This window comes from Dicentrarchus labrax, unplaced genomic scaffold (assembly GCF_905237075.1).
Source record: "Dicentrarchus labrax unplaced genomic scaffold, dlabrax2021, whole genome shotgun sequence".
In the NCBI taxonomy this organism is placed as follows: domain Eukaryota; kingdom Metazoa; phylum Chordata; class Actinopteri; family Moronidae; genus Dicentrarchus; species Dicentrarchus labrax.
In genome coordinates this window covers 26,826,973-26,842,387 of record NW_026136718.1, presented here as the reverse complement: position 1 = coordinate 26,842,387, position 15,415 = coordinate 26,826,973, and the positions used below count along the sequence as shown (strand labels likewise).

Sequence of the window (15,415 nt, the reverse complement as noted above, 5' to 3'; positions counted from 1 at the left end):
AATTACTCAGAAAAACCAGTTTTTTTCAAGTGAATCCAATACACTTCCGTAGGATGCTACTTCCTCTACATTTGTCTTATTTCGTCTCCGCCAGAGCTGATTCTTTTGTAGCTTTCTCTCTAGGGTCCGGAGACAGATATTATGTGATTCCTACAAAACCTCTAAAATCTCACGATTTGTGAATCCACGTCTAAAGTAATCTTCAGTGACAGTATTCTTTTGGTCTCATTCACCTAATTTTGTTGCTTTGAAGCATATGAGGGAACAACACACAGGCCTTTTCTAATTTAGGCCTCTCATTATTTTGGGATACTAAGTCAAAATAATGATGTAAAGTTCCTCATTATACTGACTTAAAGAATTGGTGGAAAAGGGCTTCCATAGTTTCCACTGTGCTATACTTTTCCCCTCTGATTTTGAAACTCTATTATTCCGACAATTTGTCTGCTTTTTGGTTTCCAGGGATACCTGAATGTGCAGGGACCTGGTGGGGACCCACGTCATGAATGTGATATTTTTCTTACTATTTTTGTTTTCTTGAATTGTGACCAGGAGTTTATAAAGCAGATCCTGAGGATTACTGGTTGTCCTGTCTCAATGCTTGTGAGAGCTGACAGACACAGAGTTACTACATGTGAGTATTTCGGTCGATGGTAAATGGACCTGTACTTGTATAGTGCCTTTCTAGTCTTCCGACCACTCAAAGTGCTTTTACACTACGTGCCACATTCACCCTTTCACACACATTCACTCAGTGATGGCAAAGTCCATCGAACAGAAACTAACATTCATACACATTCACACACTGATACAAGGCATTGGGAGCAATTTGGGGTTCAGTATCTTGCTCAAAGATACTTCGACATGTGGCACCAGGAGCCGGGGATCGAACCCACAACCTTACTATTAAGGAACGACCCGCTCTTCCTCTGAGCCACAGCCGCCCAGATCTCCCCTGTTCAGCCCATCACATTGCAAACAGTTCAGTAGTGGGTCTGCTGTGGCTCCCAGGTAGAGCGGGTCGTCCACTAATCGGAAGGTTGTTGGTTCGATTCTCCCACTGCATGTCCTTGAGCAAGATACTGAACCCCAAATTGCTCCCGATGCTGCGTCATTGGTGTGAATGTGAATGAATGAGTTAGTTGTGTGGCACGTAGTGTAAAAGCGATTTGAGTGGTCGGAAGACTAGAAAGGCGCTATACAAGTACAGGTCCATTTACTATATATACACTCAAATAGTCTGACGTTCTTTTGGTTATTTCCACCTGGAAATTAGAGTTGTGCTTTAGGTGTAGGTGTAAAATAAAATGCAGGAGTAGCAATTTGTCAGTTGTGTCCAGTAATACAGTAAAACTCACCTAAATTCTGTTAATTGGACTAATAGATCAGAACATTCTTGGTCACATTTCTGTGTGATGTGTTTTTGATACTGAGATTACATTGTAATTTACTGTCTAAGTGACAGACGCGGTATGTATCTCAAATATTTGTTTTGTCAGTCCTGCTTATTTCACACCAAATTACACCTCAAGAAGAAATCATCCACGCTGTGATGATCCAGTTTTACTCTGGTTGTTTTAAAGTGTTGCAAAAATGAATTTGACAATGGTATATTGAGGTGGAGATCAACATCTTTTTAGTTTATCATACCACAGAATAAGCATTTACGTGTAAGAAAACGCTTTAATGCTTATTTGGTAATTTAGTGTTTAACAGAGGATTCAAAATGCAAATACAACATTCAATTCAATTCAATTCAATTTTATTTGTATAGCGCCAATTCATAACAGAAGTTATCTCAGGACACTTTTCAAATAGAGCAGGTCTAGACCGAACTCTTTAAAACATTCAAGTGGGCTACAGCGTAACAGCAGATGAACACAAATAACGACCTGCAGTCAGATACAGAAGTAAGAAGTATGGTCCAGTACACCTCAAAATAAAATAATTCTCATTGATTTATCTTACTCCCCGTGTCTATAAGACACCACATCTCATCTTTGAAGGTGCTAGAACAGTGATACTTAATATAAGACCTCCGGGCCAGATATGGCCTGCAATAGGGTGCCGGGTGGCCTTCCATCCATTTTCTGCCACTTGATTTGAAAACATTAAATTTTTCATATCAGTGCAGGAAGGTTTCCAAATGTCATTTCTGTGTGTAAGGTTGCTGTACACTGTAATGCGATAAGTTATTTTACCTCCAAAAATATTGCTGAAATGGATTACATAGAAAATTTGAAGTAACAAACTAAATTTCTTACGTTAAAGTTTGCCTGTGCTAGAGCATTACATTCCCACTGTGGGAGACACTAATGCTGTTTGCATCCTGCAGAGCCCAGTGGTTCACAAGGTGAGTTTCTGAGTGCTCTGTGTCTGCACTTCTGTGTAAAATCAATGACCTTGTTTTAGCTTAAGCTTGCAGTCAACAAGCTGGAGGAAAATGTTCTTGCTGTTTGCAGTTCTCTCCCACAGCATGAATCATCAGGCAGTTCCCTCAAAATGCTTTCATCATCCTGGCATTGGCATTGTTCCTGTATTATTAAATGTTGTTCTTGCCTCATCTTGTGCCTAAACACTTCTGCATTTACCTAGTACATACCTGTCTTTGCAGCAGACCTGTGCCTCTACAATAACTAACAGAATCCCTTTAAATTATTTCAGTACTAAAGCATCCTGAAAGCAGGACACTGAAGTTGGGCCCTCAATATTTCTCTGAGTTTTAGCAACTTGGGGGTGTTCTACAATTTAAGATATATGTATACATATATGTATACATATATCTTAAAATGGGCCCGACTTCAGTGTCCTGCTTTCATATATGATTTGAAACAATAAAGCAGCAGACAAATATTTGCTATGTAAAAATATGGTGGATTCATGTTGTCATGAGCAGAGAATGACGTCACACTCCCTCTACCTGTGTTGCTATGCTACCTCTCTGTGGTTTTTTTCCATAGCCAGTCTGCTTGGGTGCAGAGTAGAGTAATTACATTTTCTGCTTTTCTTATCTACGTCACTGAATTAAGGATTTATTCTAACCAAAGCAGAGTTGGTAATTGTTGGAACACTGGAAACAACAACAAAGGTTTGTTTCTGCGCACTTTGAATGAAGTTATGATGTTATGAGGTAAAATACCACTTTTGTGTCTGGAGTCTGGTTAGTGATAGCAATATTTCAGCTGTTTCTGGCTTGGTTTTAGGTTTGTCATGGTTTTGTAATTCTCCCCCTACTGTGTCCACTCTGGTTTCCATTGTTTGCCCTGCCCTGAGTAATATATGTATTTAGTATTTGTGTTTCTGTGTTTTTTATCGCAGTTTGTCTTTTGGCATATGTGCAGCTTTCCTCATGGTTTCTCAGTTTGTGGACTTTCTATTGGATGTATTTGACTGTTTTGGACTACTGCCTCAAGTTTGTGTTCCACCACCATTTTTCCTCCATTAATCATCTGAACTGCACTCTGCCTTCATTTCTGCATTTGGGTTCAAATTCCTTGTGTTCAGTATGTGGCTGTTTGTGACAGCAAGGAGACATATTTTGTTTCAGAAAAGGTTGAAGGCAGCAAGACAAAAAAGATTGCTGATAATAACAGGAGAGGATGTCCCATGGTGCACAAGAGAGTTTTCTCTGACCAATCTTCACCTTTTGATACCAACTCAGCTTGCTTGGAACCTCGACTGAGATGATACTAATGATGGGAATTCCGGCTCTTTTTAGAGAGCCGTTTTTTTTGGCTTGGCTCACTAAAAAGAGCCGACTCTTTCGGCTCCCAAGTGGCTCCTCAGATTTTTGTGTTGCTTAAATTAATTTATTACCAAATTATGTGTAAAACGAATTACTAATGTAAATACATTCATTATATCAAATGTTTATTATTTATATGGATTTATTAATATACTCACTATGGAACAGAAATAAATTAAATAAATTAAAATAAATTATAAAATACAAAAACAAAGACCCATCTCAATTAGACAAAAAGCTGCTCAATATGAAATGTTTAACTTTGCACAGTCTACACTCTTGAACTGTCTATCACATTAAAATGTGTCCAAACTTTACTATGTTTCCTGTCACTCATTTTCCTCACCTTTCCAGTGTGTAGTCTCTGTCTATGTAGCACCAAGTTCTCTCGCTCTCTCACATCTCCCTCCCTCCTGTTAACGTGCTCACTGTGCTGTGTTTGTCTGTAACCCCCCCACCCCCCCTGCTCAGTGTAGATACACAGACGCCGCCACACATCTTGACCAATCACGCGGCTTTAACAGAAAAAAACGGGTAAAAATCCGGATCCGGCTCCCAGTCAGGAGCCAGCTCCCGCCGCTCACTTCAAAGAGCCTCTCTTAGAGCCGGATCGTTCGGGCCCGACGGACGATCATCACTAGATGATACCAATAAAAGGACCAGGTACTATCCACAACTTTTGAGACTGGTAGACCAAAAAAGGGCGAGTTGATGCAGTGGAAACACAGCATATGTAAAGTAATGTGAGTGGTCCCAATGTCGAGACACCCATCTCACTTCCTGGCTGCTATTCTGTTTAAGGATGCTGATTAGAGGGGCTCCCAGCTCTCCGTTTGTGTAGTGTGAGTGATGTCAAAAACACTTCTAAAATTCTAAATGACTCACTGAATAAAACGTATTTCTGGATATTTATGTCTGTGGCTTGCTCACCAACCATAACAGAAGCTCTTTCCACTTCAGTGTCATAACAAATTGTCAGAGCAGCCCACGGCAGTTTAATTATTTATTGAGTATTAGCAGTAATTCTCCTGTCTATTTTACGGTGTGGCAGGGCATAGTTCCTAGCAATTAACATGATTTTGGAGCTATAATTATTGCTTCACATACTTCCTGTGAGCAAGTGTGTGATTGAGAATTGAAAATAGATGCTGTGCTTTATTTAGTTGATCTTGCATACATAATATGCATATGGAATATTACATTTACTTGAGTATTGCTGTTTTCTGCTGCTTTGTACTTTTGCCCCCCTGGAAGTACTGGACATTTGTCTTTACTACATTTATTTGACTGTATTACGCTAAGCGTCTCTTAATGTAGACCACTGACCATACGTTCTACAGTTACCTATCATCATATATTGCTGGATTCAGCAGTCAGACCTTTTTAGCACACCCTGCTTGATGTGTCTGGGACTATCTCAGCCAAAGCTACATTAAAGTAAATAAACTCAATCACCATAGACCCTCATAGTTGGTATTTCCACCTATTGCACTTCGGTTTTTCAGACATGTTGAAGAACCCCCTTCCCACTACCACTCCAATTTGGGATTAATCAGAGCATGCATTATGAAATTACATGAGTTCCAGTGGATCTGGCTTTATTTTGCACTCATTTCATTTATGGGGTGTGTCACAATGTCTGTCAATTAAAGCACTTCTGCAGTAAAATATTTTATACAAGAATCCATTTCATATATGGGAGACATAGGTAATATAAAGAACATTGGGTACCAAGGCTGAGTCCTTACTACAGCGACCCAGAGTTCAACTCTGACCTGTGGCCCTTTGCTGTGTGTCATCCCCTCTCTCTATCCTCGCCTCTTCCCAGTCACTCTTCAGCTGTCACTCTCTATTAAAGACAATAAGAGCCCCCCCCAAAAAAAAAGATAAAAAAAGGATATGATAACATTGTTGTGCTTTTTTCGACCTCAGATAATGGTATCAAACTAAGCACTTTCAGGGTCCTTCCCTCCATCCTATATACTCACAAGTAAGATTTTACATACAAAACCTTGAAAATGCTTAACATTGGATTGGACACTGTGTTCAATCTTAACCTGAAAATCATGGCTCCTGTTCTTAGGTCTTCTCACTGGCTGCCTGTGTCTCTTAGAATTCATCTGAAGATTCTTCTTTCAGTCTTAATGTCTCCATGGCATTGCCCCTGCTAACTTCCGAGATGTGATTGATCTGTTGCAACCAGATCACTCCGATCATTGCATAGTAATTTACTCCCCATCCTTACAATTCAGTCAAGAATAAAGTCAGCTATTGAGACACTTTGAGCTTTTAGGAAGAGTTTTAAAATGAATATTGAGTTCATCTATATAATGTGTTTTATCTTATTTACTTCCCTTCACCATTTTAATCACACTTTACACCGATCAGTCATACGTTGTGAGCGCTGACAGTACAAGTGAATAACACTGATTATCTGGTTACCATGGCTCCTGTCATGAACAGAAATGGAACTTTGTTGTTCTCAGGCTCCACTGCCTGCCATATACAGCAGATACTAAGAATGAAAGTAACGTCAGGGAATTATTTTTTAGATCAGTCATTAAACTACATTACCCACTTCTGACACTGACATAAACAGGCTGACAGCCTCCAGAACTAATCACATCAACTACATACATTTCGAGACTTAAACCAATTATGAACTTGAGTTTGCAAAAAATAGCAGGGAGTAAATTTGGGGAGTGATGGTGCTCTAACAAAATTAGGGAATGCATTTAACTATAAGAGCAGTACAGGTAAGATTTGTATCTTCAACATATTTTGCTCATCTGTGACGTACTTGCATGTAGGGGCAGATCTAGCGAAATATTTATGGGGCATGGAGACTTTAAGGGGTGGCAGAAATATATGTTGATTTAATCACACACACTCACATATATCAATATTTTCTTGCAAAAGCCCCCAAATGAATATATTTAAACTCAAAAGCAATACATTATTGTGGCACATGGTCCTAAAACATTAAATTTTTATCTAAAGGTGGCATTAGAAATCAATAAATTGTTATATTTCCAAATACTTAGACATTCTTCCAAATACATAAGCCTATCACAGAGAATATGGCATTACCTATTAATCTAAAGTAATGTTATATTTGACAGCATTTGACACCAAACTGGGGTTTGCCACCTCTCTAGATCCACCCCTGCTTGCATTAAGTGAGTCTGTTATTAGTGATGATCTGTCCAGAGGCTATATCCATGTTGACTTGTTGGATGTTTACTTCTATCCCCCATAAGAGAAATTCATTGATTGGTACAGCAGTACGGGGAATGAAGTGCAAAGAGTAAAAAGAGAGAATCAAATATAAAATACATATACAAACTATATACAATATGGTAAGCCTGTGTATAGCTGTACATGTGCAATGTTTCTGAAGAGTCTCATGATGGGGTAAAAACATCTCGCAACATAGAATAAATAATCTGAGGATGTTTTACAGCACCTTTGGTGTTTGGAGTCATAAAAAATGCATTAGCTGAGGTATAAGGAAAATATAATTTAGGCAGACGTTGCTCGAGGTGCAGCAAGATCAAAGTTAAGTAAGGCATCAAAGCAAGAGACAGCACACAAGCAAGTGAAGTTCATAACTTTATCAACTTTGGAAAATACACATATTAGTAAGAGGCACTTGAGTTGCCATATCTTGCTAATGAGGTCCCTCATAATCTCACAGATTAATTAATAAACAGACTGACATTACACAAATATTCTAACAATGAACTGGGCAGTCATGGCACAATATGATAGTTTACAGCTACAACATAAAGCTGTGGCGTCTCCTACAACACCATCAAAGCAAAACACAAATTGTCCAGACTGTATCCATTCTGCAATGTTCATGTTTAACACAGCACAGAATTGATGAATGCATGAGACAAGGGTTTTCTCATTACAACAATTCTGGAGCAACAATTCAGCCCAAAACATTTTAAATTCAACAAATCAACTTTCTGTGTATTTAAGAAGGCTTCATGTAACTGTTAACACTTAAGTGTAAATCTATACTAATTTGCTTATGTAAATTAACAGGAATATTTCACCCTAAAAGGAAAGTGTTTTGTCACCTATTGTCATGTCAGTGGCTGCTGAGCATGTTGCACATACACAACTCTGTTTACTTTGCTGTTGAACGTATATACAACCTGTCAGTTGACATGAATAAAATATTTTTGTGTATTTCATTAGTTACTGACTGTTCAGGAAATACAGTTAGAAAACAAAGATAACAGGATGTGCTGCATACAATGAAATCAAACAAAGTACAGGCACAAATATTCTGTTCTCATATTGATCATAGATGAGCTGCAAACGTGTATTTAATGTGCATGTAAAACACAACAAGATTTAAGACTCAGCAGCCATGCTAGCCTCTGTCCGGCTGTACTTAGGCACAGCGGTGCTTTGAGCTAAAAGCTAATGGCATGCTAACATGTTCACAATGACAGCACTAACATGCTGATGCTGAGGTTTAATATTTACCATCTCAATTTTGCATGTCAGCGAGCTAACATCTGCTAGCATTAGCAATAACCACGAAATACAGCTGAGGCTGATGGGGATTTCAGTAGTGCAGTTCTCTGGTCCTAAACCAAAGAATTAGACAAACCGAGAATTTTGACCTGATGGTGAAAAGTCAAGTTTTTAACAAAGTGATAACAATCAATCCTGAGGGTTCCCTCAGGGGGAACATAAATGTCTGTACAAAATGTCATGGCAATCCAAAATTGTTGAGATATTTCACTCAAAACCATAAATGTAAACCTTATCATGGCACTAGAGTAAAGTCAGGGGATCACCAAACTTGTCAGGATTCATTCTCTGGGACCATCAATGTCTGTACAAAATCTAGCCAACAGCTGTTGAGTCTGGACCCAAGTGGTGGACAGACCGATGGTGCATTCCATTTACCTCAGTAGTCAGAATTGGGAATTCCAGTACAAGTCGGAAAACCAAGCTCTTGCCAGATTAGCCATTGTTAACAATACCGGTTGATAACGCAATATGCTGTATTTTATATTACAGATGATGCATGGAGCAGCCATATTCGATTTTGAGGGTGGGGTTGGTGACGTTCTACCTGCCTTCCTAAAGAAATCTGACTTCAGGAGGCATTCCAGTTGAAATATCCGACTGGGAGCTCAGAAATGTCAACTTCTCTGTTTAAATGGAATGCACCAAGAGGACTGCGTTAAAAATATTGACAACTTTGTTGCAAAGTGGCTGCCATTAGATGCTCCACTCCAGAAACTCTTCCAGCGGACATTTGAAATGAGACAGAGATGTGATGCAACAGGAACTTGACAGAGCGTTATCCAGTGGACATACTTTTAGGGGTTAGTACTGCACTTCCAAAAAGCTACGAGATAAATCAAAGCAGAGGGGAGATATCCTGACTTTTAGTATGTGACCCTAGTTTGGGTCAAGCTCCAAAAACACTAGAGCCTACAATTCCCATAATGCACTCCATAATGTATTTTGCTGGACTCTCCCTGCCTGGTAAACCACATCTTTTCATGTCCCCAGTTTGTAAAAATTTGAAGCCTCAAAACCCAGATGATCATGACGGGTAAACTGAGCTGTGTGTACAATCAGTGGAGTGGCCCTGTGCGCCAGATGCACTGACATATATAAAGATGGACCATATGACAGCTCTCCAAAAGTGAAACCAAAACATCTCGATTGCCCTCTGGTGGTGGACAGGACATGGGCCAAACCAAAACATTTAAATATAAATTTCACGTCATATTAATTTCCAAAAGATGGTTACTGTCATATTAGGTAGTTCTTATCATGCTGATGTATGTTAAAGTGTTCTTTTTCTTGGTACGTTTGTTTTTAATTAGTTATTTGAAATAAAAGGGGGTTTCACAACATGATTAAGAGCTGATCCCTGTTCGTAAAGGAGTCGGTTCGACATATGGGCGGGATCTCAATATCGTGGCACCAACCCCGATCACTACTGCTAAGCTAAGCAGAACAGGCAAACAAAACAAACAACGAGCGCTCAGTTCCCTTGGAAATTTAGGTGAAACTAAACAATTCACTTAGTATTTGTTTGTCAAAATCACTCTGTCTGTCTCTCAGGTTCAGTGAAAACATTTCTGACTCTGATTAATCATCATTCAGAGAGGGTTTTGAGGTTATTTCTCAGTGGATGTAATTTTGAAAACATTTTTTTTTGTAACAGGTGCCAACAACCTCTGGACTTAAGGGAATGAGCTCTAATACATTTATAATAACTCAACTCATCTCATCTGTCTAAAGCCAATAATAACCACATATTTCAAATTATCTGTATTCAATTCTTTTGATTTTGCAGTCAGCAAACATTTTCTAAACATTCTCTTCTGCCGATTTACCGCCATAAAAATACTCGATTGTCTACACAATCACATAATTGTGTCATTTTGTCTTGTCGTTTTTTAATTTACTCCCCAAAATACTGTCGTTGCCCTGATGGGACAGGCAAAATAAGAGCAATTAGCAATCACAGTTTTTTGTTTGTATGTTGATTATGAGGAACACTGTTGCTCTGAGTGTCCAACAGACAGTTACACAAACACATCACAACAAATAATATGTACGACTTCCAAACTACAACTCATAAATGAAAAATGCAAAGTAACTGAGATCACATTTGCATCACTCTTTTTCTTCTGCTACAGTCAGTGTTTAGATAACTGGTTCTCAAGCTATGGTACGTATACCACTGGTGGTACGCAAGCTGCCTTTAGAAGGACACAAAAGGAAATGAAAGTCATTTAAAAACATAATACTGTCAAAATATTCCAAATTTCCAATGAAAATGCATAAACTGTAGTATGAGACCACTGAAATGTAATTTAAAATAAGTTTTGCATTTCCCATAATATTTTGTTTCAATATCAGCCTGGTTTGTAGTCACGTTCATGCACGTAGCACATACATATTACTATGCATTTAGTTACGATGGCAAGATAGTAAGCGGAGGTAAAATGAAGGCATCAGAAACACTGTAATCGTGACTCCAAATGGGAACCTTTGGGAGAAGTGTGGACCAGGAGAACCCCTTTTCCCCCAAATTAGCTCTGGTACCTTAACTCTTCTATTCAGGATTCAAGCGATCACTAATCTTCTCAGAAAAGTGACAGCTTAGTGGTGACCAGTAGTTGGCTGCCAAAGAGGGAATCAAGATAAAGTCCACCAGTCTATGCAGGACCCTCAACGTTGATAGATGTCACAGTTGCCATGAAACAACGTTGGAAAAGGCGATCAGGGTCCGGGGGCTGGTTGTCACAGTCCAGCTTGCCCCTCAGGAAGTGTTTCCTGAAGCCTTGTGGGCCAGCAGGGGCAGCGGTATGACTCGGACCTGGTACTTGTGGACTCAATGTAGCACCTGGGAGACAGAAAACTTTTTAAACTTCTTGTCTTTAGACAAAAATACCCAAGCTCTCCAAGTCAGGTTGTTTATTTTTTCCAAAACCTTTGGATCAGCAGTTAATAAACATCAGGAGGTTGCTCCTAAATAATAGGTTATTGACATGTTAGCACAATGGGCTAAGCTAAGCTGCCTAGATCACAAACTGAAATTGAAACTTCTGTCAGTATGGACATGCTACACATAATTAGATCGGTTAGATTCTCCATAATTTAATCGTTCAGTTCATTTTACAGGAAACCATGAGCACCAAACTATCAAATATAATGATTCCTAATTGATGTTATTTAATTCAAAGCCGGGGTTTAAAAATTTAAGTTTTACGGGTATCTATAGACTATATAATTGTGAATTCAAACACCATGTTCGACTGAATTTTGGAATTTCCAATAAAAAGCCACATCCCTACTAGCCAGCATGCATAGATAAACATGTAGTTAGTTAGTAGGGTAGGTGTTTTTAAGACCTCTGCTTCAGTTGAAGGTAGGCGTCATTCCTGAGAAGAGTCACTAATTAGGCAAAATAAGTGGCCAAGAAATGCCACAGATTTAGTGTGTGTTCTAGCATTTTAAGGCTTATGAAACTGCTATTACATGTTAAGAGGATACCATACCCCAAAAATTTAAAAGAACTTTTAAAAGAAAGTCCCTGCGTTCTCTTTGCTTAGTTTCTTTGAAGCTGTTTGAAGGTTTGGCAGTTTATATCCCTCGCATGCAAATTCAAAGGGAGAGCAGAGCAACTTCCATGTGCTTTGAAACTGCAGGTATATTGTCCTGTGACACTCTGCCTTGTAGCTGTGAAATGGGCAAATATAAAGACATGGCTTTTTAAGTTATAAACTCACCTCACATGCTCTGAACAGCTAGAGAAAAATGAGAGAGCAGTTTTGAAATGTGCAAAGCATGAAAGCTGAGACACTGCCCTCAAATCTTGTTCTGTGCTTATATTATAATACAACCATGCAAACTTTCATATCGTACCTTGCTGGTTGCCTGTAGCCTGAATTTGTTTAGTACCCATTCAATGGTTATGTCACTAAGATAAGACAGACCTTACTGATCCCACACTGGGGAAATTCACTCACTACAGCAGCTACAGATAAAACACAACACAATAGAAACAGAAAAAAACACAATGTAATAGAAATAGAGAAAATAGAATAAGAGTTATATGTACACTATATACAGATGTGATTTATATGGAACAGGCACAGGTCACAGCAGGAGGTAGTGGCATGGTATAAAAATAAATATAACTGCACAGGGTAAAATATATACAAAAGTATAGTTTAAAGGAAATATAGGCTATGATAATGATATGATTGTGCTATGATATTATGTAATGTAATACATGTTAGAAATTATATGTATGTCAAACTTTACAGTACAGATGTTTAAAATAAACAAAACTGCAAATAACTGATGAATCATAAACCATGTAAAGAGCGCTTAATGTCAGTTTTATATGAGAAAATACCCCAGCTCGCAAAGTCAGGTTGTTTCTGTCCCAGGGATCAGCAGTTAATAAATGTCAGGAGGTCGCTCCTAAATAATTCAGTGTATTTTATCAAGGTCTTAGCACAATGCCCCCTGCAGAGAGACGGATGGACAGTCAGTACCTGGTGCTCGCAGAGGCAGCCCGTTGTCCAAACCCCTGGGTTTAGTGGTGATGAACAGATAGCAGAGGACACAGAGAGTGATGATGAAGGCGAGAAGAACCACAGCTGCTACAGACAGACCCACAAGAGCTCCAAGACTATAAAACAGAAGACAAAGACAGACAGAAGTATCACCTTGTGACCAATATACTTTACAATAGAAATTACATATTAACATGCAACCAACTGCATCAGTTTACAACGTGGACATTGATTAGGATTGATAAGTACTGATACGGTGTGTTTTTTTTTTTAAAGGGAAATTTGAATTAATTGTTAACTTGGATGTTACCTATTGGTCCATAATGACTGGACCTCTTTAGGTGCTGTTCTTGGCTCGTCTTTCAATGAAGAAATACTCTCCAGTTCTTATATTACTGATGCTAGCAGCATCGACGCTAACCTCTTAAAGAGCCGCCATTGTTGTTTTTGATCATTCACTTATCACGAAATGAATCACCATACCTGTAGCTGCCAGTAGTTCCTCATAGGACGCTGATTGGTTCAGACCCCAAGACGTGTGCCAGTTGTTTAAGCTATTTTGCTCAGAGTAACACTGTGTCAACGCATCGCTGTAGACTTCTTCTTGTTACTCTACAGATCTCAGGTGTAAGGTACATTTATTCTAAATAAATAAAAGCTGTACAAATGGGACAATAACAATGCTGCTGGTTTAAACCTGCACTGCATGCCTGTTTTCACCTGCATATTTAGTATAAATGATCAGTTTATTGTTTGTTAAGCTGGAACAGCATATGGACAACTAAAGTAAAACCACAGTATCGACAGCTTTACCAAAAAGAAAATGAATTTGTATAAAATGTGAAAGATAAAATATATTTTTTGTATTATTTTTGTTGCTAGTCTGCTTTAAAGGTGGCTGTGCAACACGTGTTGCATTCATGCTGTGTCATACTGAGAGTGCCTACTCTGTACCTTGAGAGCAGTGAGAGCACTCCAGTAAAAGCAAGGCAAATTCTTATTACAAATAATTACACATAATGACGCAGAATGGCCAGATATATCATGCGCTACTTTCACTGGACGTTCTACAGACATGATTGGGAAACATGCTGTGGGTTGCATTGTGATACATCATAAAATTGATTAAAAGCCCACTTCAAACCTTCCTTACAAAGAAAAGCCTTACATTATAAATGACAATACATTATTTAATAGAGCGTCAAAAAAATGTTTGCAGATGGAATACTGGATTTTTATAATATCTCTGCCTTTGAGCCACAGCCGCCCTGTTTCTACAGTAGCCCAGATTGGACAAACCAAACACTGGCTCTAGATAGGCAGTAGTGCCCCAAGAAATGGCCAGATGGGGCCAAAATAAATCTTGTCATGGCAACTTCACTGTTAGATACCACAGAACCTAAAACACTGGTCCTTTTAAAGGCTCAATTCACCTTAATTACAAAGTAAAATGTATTAAATGTGTTTTATTTACACAGGTTTTTGCTATATTGATTAAATCCTTCCACCACAATGAAATGGAAGTCAACCAAATTGCTTGTGGTGCATTGAAAAATGACATCAAACACCTCCCTGTGGACATTTTGCAGAGAAAAAAAATTATGAGAAGCAATGTAGTCCCTAATGATACTGATAGTGTGTGGAACTCAAATGTGTTCAAAGTGTGCATGGTCAGATGCATTAATGAATTATTTCATTCCTCATTTAGAGCATCACACCTGATAGGTTTGCTGCACATACAAAGCAAGGTAACATTAACATTCCACCATGAACTCCCCACTTACTGACTCAGGATGAGTGTGAATATTTCTGAAGTCCTAATTAATCTTCAGTTTCCCATTTATGGCAGCCAATTAGCCTGATTGGAGTAAAACAGAGACATGCTGCAAAATGCCATCAACAGGTTGGCTTCTGAACACAAACTGGTGGCTACAAGCTGCAGATTATGTGTTTCTTTTCACGTGTTTTTAACCCTGAAAGTCTTGTATCTTGTGATTTATTTTGCATGTTTGCTGCAGTTGAAATCAGTCCTGATGCTGCATAAGTTTACAGGTGCATTTAACCTCCACTGTACAACATCCTGATGGGAAACAATATGCAACCTTACCTTAACCACCACATGTATCCATACTCGTAGGGGAAAAAGCTGTTGGGGTCATCACAACAGTACTTCAAGTCACTGAACCCGCAGCAGAAAAGTGCCGTGGTGTCACTGTCCACCTTCGGACACGTGAATCCCTCCACGAACACGTTTTCTTTGCTGTAGTAACTTTCACAGTCCGAACTCATGTCAGACGAAGTCTGTCCGCACACGGACAGTCGGATGCGGTGTGGCGCACATTAAAACCGCTCTCACATCGCCCGTCACCCGCTGCCGCAACTTCTCATCGCCGCTGCCAAAGAGAGTGTTTCTGGAAGAGCACCCCCACCCATCTCTCTCTCTCTCTCTGTCTCTCCCCCCTTTCTCTCTCTTTAAGTATTCACGTAGTAGTATTGGGTCATGTTGGTCTCGTGTTTTTGGTTTGATAGCTGTTTTAGGTTTTTCTTTACATTCACTGCTAAACCATTTGCCCATCTGTATGGTTGGTTT

The 15,415-nt window shown here is 39.0% G+C and overlaps 1 protein-coding gene across 1 annotated transcript; it reads right to left on the bottom strand.

Moving 5' to 3' along the window:
- Positions 1-7,344: 7,344 nt before the first annotated feature.
- LOC127350271 (protein shisa-like-2A) lies at positions 7,345-15,205 on the bottom strand. Its single transcript, XM_051376714.1, has 3 exons — positions 14,933-15,205; positions 12,805-12,941; positions 7,345-11,144 (listed from the first exon to the last, which is right to left on the bottom strand). Exons 1-3 carry the CDS (start codon positions 15,112-15,114, stop codon positions 10,957-10,959), a joined length of 507 nt encoding a protein of 168 aa, XP_051232674.1. The 5' UTR covers positions 15,115-15,205; the 3' UTR covers positions 7,345-10,956.
- Between the last annotated feature and the right edge of the window lie 210 nt (positions 15,206-15,415).